Genomic DNA, 16006 nt, shown 5'->3' on the forward strand with positions numbered 1-16006 from the left:
TTACTTCTTTCAATACCTGTTTGTAAGCCAGCCTTGTTGAGATACTGTAGTACAAGTGTTTGTCTCTTGTTTATTGACCAACTGCCTCTGAACTGTTTCTCTGTACATGACTCTGCCACTACCTGAGGATGACCTACATGACTCAACACCATCCTCTCCTCTCACAACCATGTCAGTCCAGGCTAAAGCCATGGAGACTTTACACCTCAGACTAACATGACACATCGCTCACCTCAACTGGTGGGCCATCATCTTGAAATCCAGGTTTCTCTTGATTACCGCTGCACTCCAGTTTCTAGCTGGCCATCAGCAGTCTAATGGGAGGAGGCAGAGAGTCTGAGCCTTCCAGCCATTAACTAAGTCTTAATGTGGAATTTCAAGATTGATCCTTCATTTATGACCTGTCACTCCTCTGCTGGGTACAGTGAGGTAAAGAAATGTTACAAGTGGTAGTGAGACGATGTACCCCAAGTCATGTGAAGGTCGGCTCCAACACAATACTAACCCACAAATTGTCCTGTATCACTGAAGTGTCACGTATCTTCCCAGACATAGGGAGTCACTGTCCCAGATGATCATATGTTCCCCCCCAAATACTGTACATCACTACTAAACTGATCCCAAACAACTGCTGGGTTACTTCCCTCATCCTAGAGTAGACCAGGGCTTTAGTGTTGTCTTTATACTTCACCCACCTAGTTTTGGGCTCAGCTATACATTGAGATTTGAGAATCAATCCTTCATTTTTAGTCTAAAAATCACAATACATTATCTTGAAAGTGAGGAATTTGCATACAGTTACAATTACTGTACTGTACATGTGTTAGAAAAATATTGCATATTTACTGTAGTTGTAGCTGGTGTTTTGTTAACGATTATCGTGGGGTAAGATGGAGTGTTGCTCCATTCACAATACAGTACCTACGTTGTTCAACTCATAGTATAGAATACGTGTTTGTGTCCGAGACAATAATGTTAATTATATAAAAAATAATTGGTCTTCTTACATTACATGGAAAAACTTGCAGTAATTTTCTGATCATTCCAAGAACAGAAATGCAGCATAGTTTTGTTTCTAATATAATAAAATATTAACTCTACTTTGGCCGGTTGGGGGTGGGGGAGGCCTTTCTGAAGTCCTCTTCTTGAATTCTTTTACACAGGAAGTCCGACCTTTATTGACTTTTCCTGAAATTACACAATATAATACAAACATATTTTTATGCCTCAGTAATATATAGAGGAGCATACTGACATACATATGTCAATCTATTCATCAAAATGTATCTGCGAGTTGGCGGGGCTACACAAAATGCTTTTAGTATAGAGTGGTGAGACTTGGGTGACTCGGTTATATTCTTTCTTAAATACTGATTATAGTGTTTAAGGCATTTGATCTATTCTTTGTTTACTATTCTCCCAATGCTTTAGTAGTCATGTAAGGCTGTACACTTAATATTTACACATTTAATCTCAAAATTTAAATCAACTAAACTTATAAAATCAATGAACAGAAAACTTATGCATAGGTAACTATTATACTTATCTATTAATATTTCATAATAAAAATAAATATGTTTCAGTAAATTATATGACTACAGTAATAGTGTATGAGGTGTAGGCTTCCTCACCAGCTCTGATAGATTTCCACAGAGATTACATAAATGCTTGTACAGCGAAACCTCTAGTTAGTGGACTATGTAGAGGAAAGTCCGTTATATCGAGGGTCCGGTAGATTACATGGAGAGAGAAGTTCATTATATGGGGGTTTCACTGTATTACAACAACATCGTCCTCACACATCAACAAGTAAGGAGAATGTTGGTGCTGTAATACAAACATTCGCTCGATCTCAATGAAAATCTTTAGTAGGCGAAGACCCACTTGGTCGTCAACCCTGGCCACAATTGGGTTAAGTAAAAAAAATACAATGAATGAGACAAAAACTGGTATATTAAAAGAATATATAACAAATGCCATCATCATCATCATTCACAAGATCACACGCACAAGATGAACCATCCCAATATGCATAAGTTTTAGAGCTCACATTTTGTACAAGAGAAAAATAAGTTACTGAAGTCAAATAAAACAGCTAAATTTATCATTAAAAAATCAATATATCTAAAGTTCTTGATATTTCTCACATGTAACCCTAATGTACAGGTCACAACTCAGATGAAATTCTATGAAGTCTCATTCCTGTAAAACAGTGTTCAAAAAATCAAATCTAATTTAGTTTGTACAGTCTGAATTACCAGTTGAGGCCGTGACAATAAATGATGCCTACTGTAGTGTTGAGACTAGTTGACATGGCTGGCAGTTTATTATTGGGTTCAGAGGTGAAGAATAAAATCATGAGAAATTTTAACTTGTATGCATAATATTTTTAGTTATATTAGTAGTAGAATCACTGAGTAAATTCTCAATATAAATATGAGTACATTATTTAACGACATAAACCTTTCAATAAATGCTTAAATACATAAAATAATTTATTACAAACTTGTCCCATAATCATCATATAACTATACCATCATTTTGGAATGCAAATAGAAATACAGGAAGAATTGTGCTACATGAACCAATTTCTTACTAAATAGTGATTCCTCACATTGGAGAATTATTCCATATACCTGTAACACCTTAAGGTACGGGCATAAACAAAATACCTTGGTGTACAGTCTTCTTATCACTTGGTAGCTAATCCCATTTACTTCTCAATAAACCGCTGACAACAAATAATATTTGCATTTCAAAATAATAGCCACAATTTAGGATTAATGTGAAACTACAACATACCTCTAGTCCAGCTAGGTCATGTTAGTTAACTGCTAGGTAAGTAACTAAGAGGATTGAAACAGGATGGCACTAATTCTCAAACTCCTCCCCACTAAACTTTGGCACTTGGTTTACTTCACTTCCTCTTTATTATGAAAATGAGATCTGAAGAACTTATCATTTTCTCTTCCTGAGAATTATTATGTGCTTTTATTTTGGAAGTGGTCTCTCCCTTGAGTGTTAACTTGAGGGTATCAGTGCCATCACGTTCTGAACCTCACACCCTGCAGGGTCAACTTCCCATCCTCAGAGTCAGCTGACAATGTGTCTGTGTGAAACAAGAGATAATGTCAATGTGTAAGATCACTTTTTTCACTTCAACGAACACGGAGCAAAAATGTAAACAGTCAAATATGAACAACTAGTTCCTGTTATCATGTCACCATTTATTTGTTTTTAACATTTGATATGACAGTAGTGAAGTGTCTTACAGAACACCGATGCTGTGGCCCCAAAGAGCTCAGTGTATGTGGTACTGTACCTCAGTTGTGGGCAAAATGGCTTTAGATTTCATATGAATCTAAGCTACTGTCAAATTCTTCATTTCTTAAGTTTAAAATAGTTTAATTACTTACATAAAGTGCATCCGTTCAATGCATTATTTTTAAGTGATATAAGTACTGTACTGTACCATGATAGAACCAACTAAAAAGACTTTTCCTTTCATAATTCCTGTGCTGTACAGTATGTACCAAAACAATGTACCAGTAAACATCAGTACTGTTCTGTCATTAACTAGAACAAACCTGAGAAAAAAAATACATCAAGAAAAACTATTTACCTCCATTGTAAGTTCTGGTCACATTAATAGTGTCATTAAACTCGTTTCATATACAATATTTAACCACGGAATTTTGAAGAGGTAAAAACACAAACACTGTGATGTTACCAGTAACTAGATCAAAATGTTTGTCCAGTGATGAGAGTTGTTCATATAATTATTGCCAGTATTAAGAGTAAAGATTCCTTCTTCAATGTCAGAATTTATCTCCAATTTTAACAAATTAACGTTGGTAATAATATGTGTAAAATTCTGAGTTTGAGGTGTTAGGGCGAACAAAGACTTTTAACGTGAGTCACTAAGAACGAGTCATTTTACAGTGACTAGAGGAAGGACAGTCTGTTCTTGCTCTACTAAGAGATATTAACTATAACTGGCACAGTGGCTGATGTGTTTTATGAGATGTGGCACCTCTGTGTTTGTTTACATGGTATTAAAACTCTCAGAATGGCTCTGAGGAACCTCACAATAGTAGCCAGACTAAGGATGCTAGATGAACATTCCACACAGTTGCCACATCTTACAAACAGTGCCAGCCACTGTACCAGGTATATGCACAGGTGACTGTACCTGCCAGACAAGGTAAGCAAGCAACAACCCTTAAACTGTTATAAATTATTAATGCTTACTGCTGCAGCATTTTCTTGATGAGGTAATAATTAAGGTCATCTGACTTCCTGCACTTTGTTAACAGTTGAGAAAACTGACAATTACTTTCATTACCATGAAAATGACTATAAGTTTATATAGAAAAATACTTCCAAGTCGGAGACATTAGAATTCTAAAATATTTTTACTGCTTTGTGGACATTGCAGTGTTAGTGACAAACTTGCTACAGTACAGTAGTGGGTGGGTGAAGGTCAGACAGGGAGTAAGACAACACTATGTTATCTCCAACATTAAATAATATTTATTAATTAAAGAGCAAAATTGTTAGTAGTGAAGAAGGAATAAAAATAATGATACAGTACTGTAATATGAAGACTACAGTACAGTGCAGTATGTAGATGATCCTGCTCTTACTACAGCAGGTCAAGAGGCAGTACAAAACCTGGTCAACAGATTAGTGAAAAAGGTGAAGAATAACGCTGTACAGATGAAAGTACTATAATAAGTGCTTTCAAATTAAAAGTAAACCTTAAAATACAAACACTGAATTTTGGTAAGCAAAAGGGAAATTCAGCACATGAACTATTTTGTGAATTTGTGGCAACAGACAAAGAAAAACTACAACAATACAGTATACAGTATTAGGTTAGGTCAGGTCAGGTAAAAAAAAATAACATTAAATAATCTTAAGGATCTTCTGTAAAGGGACATTAATTTTAGTGTGAGAAAAAGGCTGCTTAACTGTTACACATAATCAGTATTATTGTGGACACTCAGCAGATAAAATGTTGTCAGGATATACGAGAGAAATACTAGAAACATAGAGAAGGAAAATGAGATACTTTAGCCTTATAGTGTAATTAGAGATGCAATAATAACAACAGAATATTACCCCCCCCCCCACTAGTAAGTCGAACCGAAACCAGGGTAAGAGACACCGAGATGGAATTATGAAATTAAAAACTGTATCCCTGGAGAAATACAAAACCAGGGAGGGTTACTAGAGACAGCCCAAAGATATTGAGAGTGGAGGGCTATAGTCGCACAACCCTCAGACCTTAGGATATGTCACCTTGGTTAACTGAGTGAAGACAGGTGTTGAGCAATGTGTTATGGCTGAGTTAATTATCCAGGTATCACAAGGGTTCATTTAGGGGATAACTTAAGTGTCAGAATAATAATAATAATAATATCAACTTTCTATTAACGAATCTGATCTTGGAGCGAAGCAGGGTTATTAAGGTGGTACATATGGTATACACACACACACACACACACACACACACACACATGAGCCTACAGTATGCCAATATTATCACTGAACCCCACAAGCTGTATAAATCCAGGATAACTATTACAAGTCTATTTTGTTATGTTCCTGTTTATGTAAGGTGTTGTCTAGTGGTCCACAAATAATGCAGTGATGTACAGTTAAACATTTGATGGAATAGCTGTAAAAATTCTCAGCCACTTTTTACCCATCCCTTGGCATAAATTAAAAATGTAATATTACTGTAATAATCCCTTACTATATAACATGATCGTACTTAGTTATACAGTATGGAAGATTCAATAAACTATTTGCCTCCACAAAACATATAATACCTGTATGCATCATCTGCTTAAATCTGAACCTTCCACATAATGACATACAGTACTGTACAGTATTGGAAAATACCAAAAAATACACTACAATATTTTTGTGGGGAAATTATAGCAACAATAGGTAGAAAGGCATTCAAGCTTTAAATGTACATTGTATATTGCTTAAAATATACTTGATAATGTTGTTAAAAAGGTAACAAGCCATGAGAGGTCAGCTGTATTGTACCGACACAGTCAAACTTCTGACCCCTGCAGGTGTCATTTGGCTCATATTATACACAATTATGGCTATGATCATGTCTACAACTTTCCTCATTTTCTGTGCTTAATATGCCTTGTATAATGATAATTCAACATTAAACAACATTAATTATTATTAAAAAAATAACAAGATTGTTTTTTTGGTAGCGACACACGTGAGACCCCAGGCCACCCCCCACTGATCATGACTTCATTTACATTCCTACTTTATGTCATCTTTCATCCAGTTCTTTGTTTTTTACATTCCAGTAAAGCCCCATTACTTTAGTGTATTATTATCAAAAATAATATATTTGTTTCTATAAAACTTATCCAGTAAAACCTTGATAGTTTGGACTTGTGTACCTCAGAATACTGAATAAGTTGACCTCACATATTCAGTGTTATTCTTGGTGTCTCAACTATCCCATTCTTCTGCTAATGATCTGTATTATGCTATACTGTAATGTAATGGCAGTGATGGTTTAGGTCCCACCAGGGAAGTGAGCAGTCGGGTACAGTACTTCACAAACTACTGTAGACATCATTGAGCATTGTGGGCAAAGTGAAAGTGATCAGAGGTTGTAGGAAGCATATAGTGTAGAGGGAGAGACAAGGACAGTGTACGACACATCAAGAACAGAGACAATACCCGAGGGTCTGCTTCTGGAGAGCAAAGTGACACTTCCTCGGTGAGCAATATCCAAACAAAACCTTTGTCCAATGATCAACAGAGAAAGGTTCGTCCGTGATTGGTTGACACTACTTCCTCACTTGTTTTTCCTACAGTATCTTTCTAGTGTTTAACTATACTATATATTGTATCTTTAATTCCTCATCTTAAATTTTTATGTTGTATACAGATAGTTCCAAATTTACAATAGTTAAGTTTACTAAAAATCTAAAGTTACATAAAAATTGAATATGTCCCGCGAGTTGATTTGCAAGTAAAAAATATGAAGTAACCTCCCCCGCAAAAGGCTAGTTTTCTGTAATTTATTCTGAAGTAATAATGTAAAATATGCTAAAGTAATGTATATTTTCCTACCAGTATACTTGCTTCTTTCATTAACCTAGTCCGTCATTCTCTAACACAATGTTATTAAGTCTACCATAAACTTTCAATGTGTCATCACCCTATAACTTATTCCTCAAACACACTGAGGTCAATTAGACAAGTCACCACCACAGTCACTCGCCCATTTGCCTCATTGTCTAATATCTCCTCATTTACTCTCGTGTAATGTGCGGCAAAGTAAAAAAAAAAAAAAGTATTCTTAAATTTCAAGTGAATGACAACAGGGTTCCTGCCATGTAAACAAAACAGCGGAAAATTAGGATGATGCAATAACTCATCAGGGATTGAGTACGGCATTTACTGTACTGTATTTATTATAGATGTTGGCTAAGCATATCATACTGTTCATTTAAGGTCAGGTTTTGTGGCATTTTAAAATGTTAGGGGGAAAATTTTTTATATACCTGTAGTAACTTATCCCATCTTTTATTATGTGAATCTATGGGAAAATGAGAACCAATTTACAAAAGGTTTTTCAGGAATGGAACCTTGTCATAAATCAGGGACTGCTTGTATTTAATAAGTTATGGTTTAGTGGACTGTACCTCTTTGCACTGTGTTCCTAAAATAGTTGAAGACAAGACAGTACATGCAGTAATTCATACAATGAAGGTATAGTAATCGCATCTTGGAATTCTTACACTTTTCAGACATATCTTCAATGGTAAATACTGTAATTAAAAGACTATGAAAACTTTAATATCACCTGAAACCCTCATGACCACCACACCTCCTACAATGACTGGACAAACAGCAGGCAAGTTAAGGTGTATACAGTTTAAGAGTCCTGACTACCACCAACTCGGTCATATCAGTAATATTATTGCCAAGGAAGTGTGGAAAGAACTCTGTACAATACACAAGCTTGATAACTTGATCCAACATAAACTCAAGCTTAGGATTTGATAATTTTTGCTGGTACTGATAATATTGGACCAAGTATATCTAGGGACTGTCCAGGTCCCTAGTGCATGACCACTACCCCTCAGACCTAAATATTACCTTACAATGAGTTTTTGATAAAGACATAATTTGTAGTAAGGAAAACTTTCACTTATCTAGTAAGGACGAGCCCTGTGGTGTATGTGAAGTTATAGTGTGATGTACGGTACTGGGAGATGTACTGCTGGGGCAAACTTCATTACACCAGAATATCCACTGTACCACAGAATGACTAACCTGGTAAAGTGATGTTCTACTGTATTAATGAGCATTAAATTCTTACTCAAACAAGCATGGGAACTTCTTAATTCTTATGGGGGGACTTACAAATAATGAGAAGATTAGTACTACATGAGGTTAACTTTACTTGTAGGCCAGCGTAGGATTGTCTTATAGCTCCACAAGTTGAATATCAAATATGAAGAACTTATAAGCATCAAATAATTGTCTGGGAAAGATTATTCTGTCACAAGGCAGATAGAAACAGCAGACAGCGATCACCAAGGTAAGACAGATGTTATTAAAGGTGGGTATGTTCCAACTATACCACACTTTAATCTAATTATACAAGTGAAAATTACTAAATTATTATGACATCTTGTTGTGACATCCTCATATGTCTAGTGTGATTAACATCCATTGGTGTTAGTGTGGTCACAACTCCCAGATGAACAAACAAGTGTTATCCTTCGTCCCCTTCCTGAGAAACACCAGGAAGACAAAAAAATATAACAATGAGCAAGATAACAATGGCTACTCAAGTCAGAGGAAGAAAATAGGAATATATGAATCGAGATAATATATAAAAGCGAGCATAAAAAATACATACTGGTTTACAGGAACACAGAGACTAACAGTTTTATGGTGCCACACTGCCAGGGGAGGGGAGGGGGAATGGGCCATAGCTCCTCAATAGATAAAAGGAAGATACTTGTCTGGGATATTATTGGGATACATTTTATACCAAGTTTCATCACAATCCATCTCTTGTTTCCTCTGATTATTGCATTCAAGACACCCAGACACACACCACAAGGATTCATAGTATCAACATTATCCTCTCAGAGATAACAGGGCACAAATAAATATTGACCATCTCATGCAAAGTGAGTTACCATCTCTTTTAATTTGTCTTGGAAGTATTAAGGTTAGAGTTACTAAATGTAAATCTTCAGGTGGTGGTGATATCCCTGTTGGGGTCTACAACACATGAGGTACAGACGCTACAAGACACACAAGAATGGGCCGTCTGGGTCTTTTCGTCTTCTGTAATAATCAAACTTAAGTTACGTCATATTTCTTGCCTGAGGACGCGATCCCAATTGTACAGAAGGTGCCGTTTTGTCTGTTACCTCTTCATATGTGTGTGTGTGTGTGTGTGTGTGTGTGTGTGTGTGTGTGTGTGTGTGTCTCAGGGTGAATATATGAACATCTTAATGCATCAATATATGAGTATCTTATATGTGAATATATATGTATCTAGTATGTGTTTAAGAGGAGTACAGTGTATTGTTTGTCTCGTGTTATTATTGTCGCTCCTCTAATATACCGATGGAGGGGGACGAGGAAAGGGTTATTATGGTGAACAGCAAACGACACGATCTAATGTAAACTGCAGCATCAACACCACTTTCTAGAACGCGACTCACTTAAATGTCTCTCAATCTTTATCCAACAGTACGAAAAAGCTGCTTATCTGTAATGGCTCTGGTGTGTAATTTATATCATTTTTATCTGATACAATTAAAGAGATTTCCAAAGTTTTATAAAGTTTGGCATTGCAATATAAAGTGGAGAGAGTGTCTGTGTGTGTCAACAGCTGACTCAAGAGGCTAACGATAGGAGGGAACTCACACATGGACCAGCCTTGTGCTTCTTACAGATAAACAAACACACAGACACACATATATACACACACACACTTACCATACACTGGTAGACCAATATCAAAGAGGTCAGGCAACCACACAGCTAATATTTATACACAAGAATTTTATAACATCAGAGACTCTAAAATAACAGCAAAAGCCTAGAAGAGACAAATAGTAATTAATATATATATACTATATATATATATATATACTATATATATATATATATATATATATATATATATATATATATATATATATATATATATATATATATATATATATATATATATATATATATATATATATATATATATATATATATATATATATATATATATATATATATATATATATACTGTTCTAAATAAGGCAACATAACACTAGGTGGGTGCTGGGGGATAAGGGGAGGTGCTGGGGGATAAGGGAAGGTGCTGGGGGACAAGGGGAGGTGCTGGGGGACAAGGGAGGTGCTGAGTAACTGTGAGAGAAATCAGTATCTCAGTGGTTTCATTTTGGTCTTATACTAAACACAACTTTAATGTCTTGTTGGGCTACACAGTGCTGCAGTAATATGAGGAGTGTTTGAACCCTGAGCCCATCAAACACTCTCCTTGTAAAACTAAAGAAGGCGAACACAATAACATAACGTGCAATATATTCTTGTAAAAGTTGTGCTCTTCTCTGTAAAGCCAAAAAATTGTCATCTCTTACATACAGGCCTTTCACACAAGTTCCCTCCCACCTTGCAAATGACAGGAAGCACTAAGAATGGGAAAACCTTATATATTTAAAAAATATAATAAGATATATGTATCTGTGTATATGAACCAATATCATTTATAAAAATTCTTATTAGACCTCTTATATATATTAAAAAAAATTAAGACTCAAATAGCCTCTGGTACTTATCATAAGGTGCTACTTTGAACACTGATTAACCTTGCTTATTGATGAAGGTGTTGAGTAAGGGGTATTGTGCTGACCAATAACCAAAATAATCTCATTGTGTTTCCAGATTGAGGATCTTCAGGGTGACTTGAGGAAGCTATACCTTTGAATAACGATCAACACTTCTTTGCTCTCTATCACAAAATGGAACACAACTCTGGTCTGTAGGCAGTTTTATCCTAACTCAACACCTGCATGTCTCACCAGGTTGGGCATCTAGTTTAACAACACCAAAGCTACGCCCATCGTCCTAACAGACTACTTGCGACTATTTATTTAAAGCCTATGGTCTGTCTTCCAGTAAGGTTCAGCTTTCAAATAACACACAAATTGAGCCTTACCATTCGATAATCTTTAAGACTAATTTGGTTTGTAGGAGCAGTCGCGAACACTCGCGTTGCCGCCGTTAGATTAATGAACAAGGGCAAAATATTGTCGAGCGAGAGAAACAAATGGTCATTACAGTATAAGAAGGGCACATATATATTATACCAGGTGTCTCATTGTAATAAATTATATCTGGCAAGGAGTCAACAGTTGTTCTTTACATTGTTGACCGTTGTGAAAATATCACCACTCGTGCTCGTTAACTTAACACGTGCGTGGTAATCTTTCCATTCAGGTACACGAGACACACCGTTAAACATACAAATCTCTCTTAACAATCTGGGTAGACTTCCCACAGAGCGTCACCCATATCTACTACGCTAAAGCTCTGTTATCATTTGTGGCTGAGGGAAAGCTGCTTGAGTTCTGCTGACCAGCCAACAGCTATCTGGTGCTGTCACCAAATCTTCCTACATTTGTATTACTTTCTACCTCTGCTTCATGTAAAAATAGTTGAGATATTTTAACATCTTATATAAGAGATTTTATCTTTTAAACTTTTCCCAAGTGTTATGCTACTGGTTGTTGATCAGCTATGAACTCCACAGTTAATGTAAAATTAATTATTTAAAGAATACCAAGGGAGAGTTAATAGTAACAATGACAAGAGTATGAATGTTCTACTGTACGCTGAGCATTACATAATATCCTGCACCACGGCAGATAATATCTTCTGTGGCAAAATAACTTACCACTAGACTAGCTGCACAGAACTTATGACACCAACTATTGAAAACCTCGTCAACTCTGGATCCTCAACTCTCTCCAGCAGTGGGGAAGAGACCGACTTTCATTTGAAGACTTTGGCTGTCCGAGACTACCCACGACAAAAATGTAACTGTGGTAGTATAGTGCCATATACACCACTAAACTAGTACAGTCAGTCCCCAGTACCAAGATAAGGAGGGATATAAGTCAACAAATGGATACACCAGTTGATTACCATAACATGATGGATCAAGGCCACAAGGGTGACACAGGCCAGGGGTTGTGATCACAGGCCCAAATGGTTGTTACTTTACTATCATAGGGTTGTTATAACTTGTCCAGGATTGAGATCACCAGTTCATGGTCAACATCACCAGCCTAGGATCATGATCACTGAGGCAGAGTTGTGACCAGTTGTCCAGGAACCGAGTCACAACCACCAAGCCAGGGTTGTGATCACCAGCCCAGGACCACTAACACCAGGCCAGGGTTGTGACACAGGCCAGATCAGGCCAGGACCACAAACACCAGGCCAGGGTTGTGATCACCAGCCCAGGACCACTAACACCAGGCCAGGGTTGTGATCATCAGGCCAGGACCACTAACACCAGGCCAGGGTTGTGATCACCAGCCCAGGACCACTAACACCAGGCCAGGGTTGTGATCACCAGCCCAGGACCACAAACACCAGGCCAGGGTTGTGATCATCAGGCCAGGACCACAACACCAGGCCAGGGTTGTGATCATCACCAGCCCAGGACCACTAACACCAGGCCAGGGTTGTGATCATCAGGCCAGGACCACTAACACCAGGCCAGGGTTGTGATCACCAGCCCAGGACCACTAACACTAGGCCAGGGTTGTGATCACCAGCCCAGGACCACTAACACCAGGCCAGGGTTGTAATCACCAGCCCAGGACCACTAACACCAGGCCAGGGTTGTGATCACCAGCCCAGGACCACTAACACTAGGCCAGGGTTGTGATCACCAGCCCAGGACCACTAACACCAGGCCAGGGTTGTGATCACCAGCCCAGGACCACAAACACCAAGCCAGGGTTGTGATCGACACTTGCTGGGAATGAAAAATTGTCTTCAGTTTAATACCGTATATAATAATAAATGCGAGTGACATTTAAACGAAAAATCCAAATTTATTGTTGTTTACAGAGGAGAAAATTTTCATAAGAGAGAGTTAAGCAGACAAGCGAGGGCTGCAGACTTAGAGAGTATGTATGTGACTATACCACCAAGTATGAACCACACACACACATACACACACTCGAGTCTGTTTTAGCTCGGAGGATTAAGTACAAAAACTCGAATATCTCTTAGTGGCTTAGAATAAATAAAAAATTTCCACAAGTTACTGCTTCCAACTCAATAAAACTATTTATACTCAGAAGACAATAGAAAATACTTAAATAAAAAATTATATCGGATTTGGTGGTCGTGGGAAGTAGCCATCAGTGAAGTAAGAATATCCATACTAATAAAAACAACTGAAAGCAGAAGACATCCGCACATGTCCGGATACTGCGAGTCATACCCTCGAGGATACCGCCCAGCCCCTTCGTACACTGTCACCACCACGAAGGGAATTTTGAACCCAATCACTACCGAGCTAGTCTACGCGTCGGACGTTACTAGCTCGCGTCCTCCGCTGGATTGTTATTTTCCCTATCGGCTATGTCTTCTTCCTTCGTCTCGTCTTCCTCTTCGTCCTCCTCGTCAGCCTTACACAGAGGTTGATTCTGAGACACTGTAATAATGGCGTTAGCGGCCTCTTCTTGTTCCTTCCAGTACTGGTAGTTCCATCTCAGGTGTTCTATCAGCTCAGGAATATCTGCCAGAGCTGTAAAACAAAACATTCAATTTACACCTGAATTGTCAGAGGAATACGCACTAGAAACATTCCGTTGATATTCAAGAGACCGATCATACAATTAAAATTTAAAGACGTCAAATTGATTACCGAGACATTGTGTATTTATCTTTATTATGACTAAATGGAAAGAAGACAACAATAACAGCCACTTTACATGAACACAGACGTCTCAAGGGAAGAAAACTTTTGTAAGAACAGTTACTTTACTTCAGAAGTCTGTGAGTAAATAATGTTTAAAAAAGTTTCTAACCGAACTGCTTAACTTAGCTAATCAGAAGAGAAGCGGTGTTTCCAACGTGGTATGGCCATCATTCTTCTCAACTTTTTCTTCTTCTTTCAAGTGAGGGAATCAAAACCAAAATATGGACAACATGAGGGCATACTGTAAAGGTGTTAATAGATCATATTAACTGATTCCTGTCATGTCTAGTATCTGGCTTTCTGTACGTGAAAACTAAAGTGAGTCCTTCCTCTGGTGGTAATTTCTCTGTCATTTCCGTGGCTTTGTTATGATTCCCTCACCTGAAAGAAGGGAAATATTAACCCCTCGTGTGTGGGGGTCTCTCTCTGGTGAATAAAATCGTCTGACATTGGCCAAATAAAATATCAAAAGTGGTGTCCCCATAATGAAGGGGTTAATTTTCCTAGGGTGTGTTACCTATCACCCAACCACTACAATTTAACTCATTCACAATTCATTAAAGAGACATTTTGACAACCTTATATCTGTACAACAATTCCGAGCAGCAACTAAATAACCTGTTTCCATGGTAACAATGGCTGTGATACCTGAGTGAGGTGGGCGATGATGGCGTCTTTTTGTAACAGTACGTATATCAAATATTTTACGTAAGCTGTGACACTAGTTGTAATAATTCTGATCTTTACACACATACAGTGGTCCCTCAGTTAACAAGCACAATTCGTTCAAGAAGGTTGCTCGTTAACCGAAAAATTCGTTAAACGAAACTATTGTTTCAATGGGTTTTTGGGTAATTGGTTCCAGCTCACCGAAAATTGCCTAAAGTCAACAAAAAAAGTAGTAAAGTACACTTACTTTGAGGTGTGTATGTAGAAGGCTCCTGGATGATGATGATAATGATGATGGGAATTAGAATGGGGGTGGAGGAGAAGGCAGAAGAGAAGGCATTGGGGTGGAAGCGAAGTCACTCCATGGCGCTATTTCACCCATAAAATTTTAGTTCACTTGGTGTAATTCAAGATTGTTTTCTTTAAATCAACACTGCACTGCATTATATATTGTCAATATGTGAAATAAATTTCAAAATGACCAATAATTTGACTGGAAACACAGAAAAAAGCATTTATGTTGAAGAGTCTGAAGCAAGATGTTACCTCCACTGAAAAGACACAGAGACTGACGCCTGTATGGTGTGTTGACAGGCTGTTTTGGCGCACTAAAAACTAGTTTCCCTGTACTTAAATTATGTTAAATAATTGTTAAAATGACTCACAATTTTAATATAAGACTTTTAAAATTATTCAATAACACAAACTTCTTGATATTTACTAAAATAGTAAGGAATTTAAGCCCTAGAACCGATTACTGTATTGGCGGACTAATATGACAGCTAGTGTGCAAGCGAAAACATGTTGAGGGGCGCTCGTAAGGAATTCGTTAATCGAGGGAATGCTCGTTAACCGAAGTTAAGAATGTTATGGAAGGTAATTCGTTTACCGAAATTTCGTTAACCGAGGCGTTCGTTAACCGAGGGATCACTGTACACATATATACTTTAATACCATATACACTTGTGGTGCGGTCACACATATATACACTATATCCTTGACCACCGAAGGGTCAAGACGTACCTGGCGCTCCTCTCGGAGCAGCCAGGTCAACTGTTATGTTGGCCCATACCAACTCCCTCTCCTGAACCCTCCTCCCCACCGGAATATCAACAAGTTCACGCCAGAAGTTACTATTTCATTTAGGAAAGAAATGGAACCAGTGTTAAACAGAGGTGAACAGTGGTGAACAGTGCTTAAGTCAGTGAGAACAACTCAACAGTAACAGTGGTACCCAAGTTGACCTTTCACACAGTGAGGTCCCAGGTACCCAGTGATAACGGCCCGTGAGAC

At 37.6% G+C, this 16006-nt stretch overlaps 1 protein-coding gene across 4 annotated transcripts in view; it reads right to left on the bottom strand.

Annotated features, from left to right (window-relative positions):
- Positions 1-13144: 13144 nt before the first annotated feature.
- The window catches only part of LOC121875355 (high affinity cAMP-specific and IBMX-insensitive 3',5'-cyclic phosphodiesterase 8B-like), a 42021-nt gene continuing 39159 nt past the window's right edge, over positions 13145-16006 (bottom strand). For all 4 annotated transcript variants that reach the window (XM_042379890.1, XM_042379889.1, XM_042379891.1 and 1 more), the window contains one exon: positions 13145-13870. In XM_042379890.1, coding sequence (XP_042235824.1) covers positions 13662-13870 — 209 coding nt within the window. In that variant the 3' untranslated portion in view covers positions 13145-13661. The remainder of the gene's footprint in view (positions 13871-16006) is intronic.

The sequence above is a fragment of the Homarus americanus genome, unplaced genomic scaffold (genome assembly GCF_018991925.1).
Source record: "Homarus americanus isolate GMGI-L3 unplaced genomic scaffold, GMGI_Hamer_2.0 scaffold56241, whole genome shotgun sequence".
Classification (NCBI taxonomy): domain Eukaryota; kingdom Metazoa; phylum Arthropoda; class Malacostraca; order Decapoda; family Nephropidae; genus Homarus; species Homarus americanus.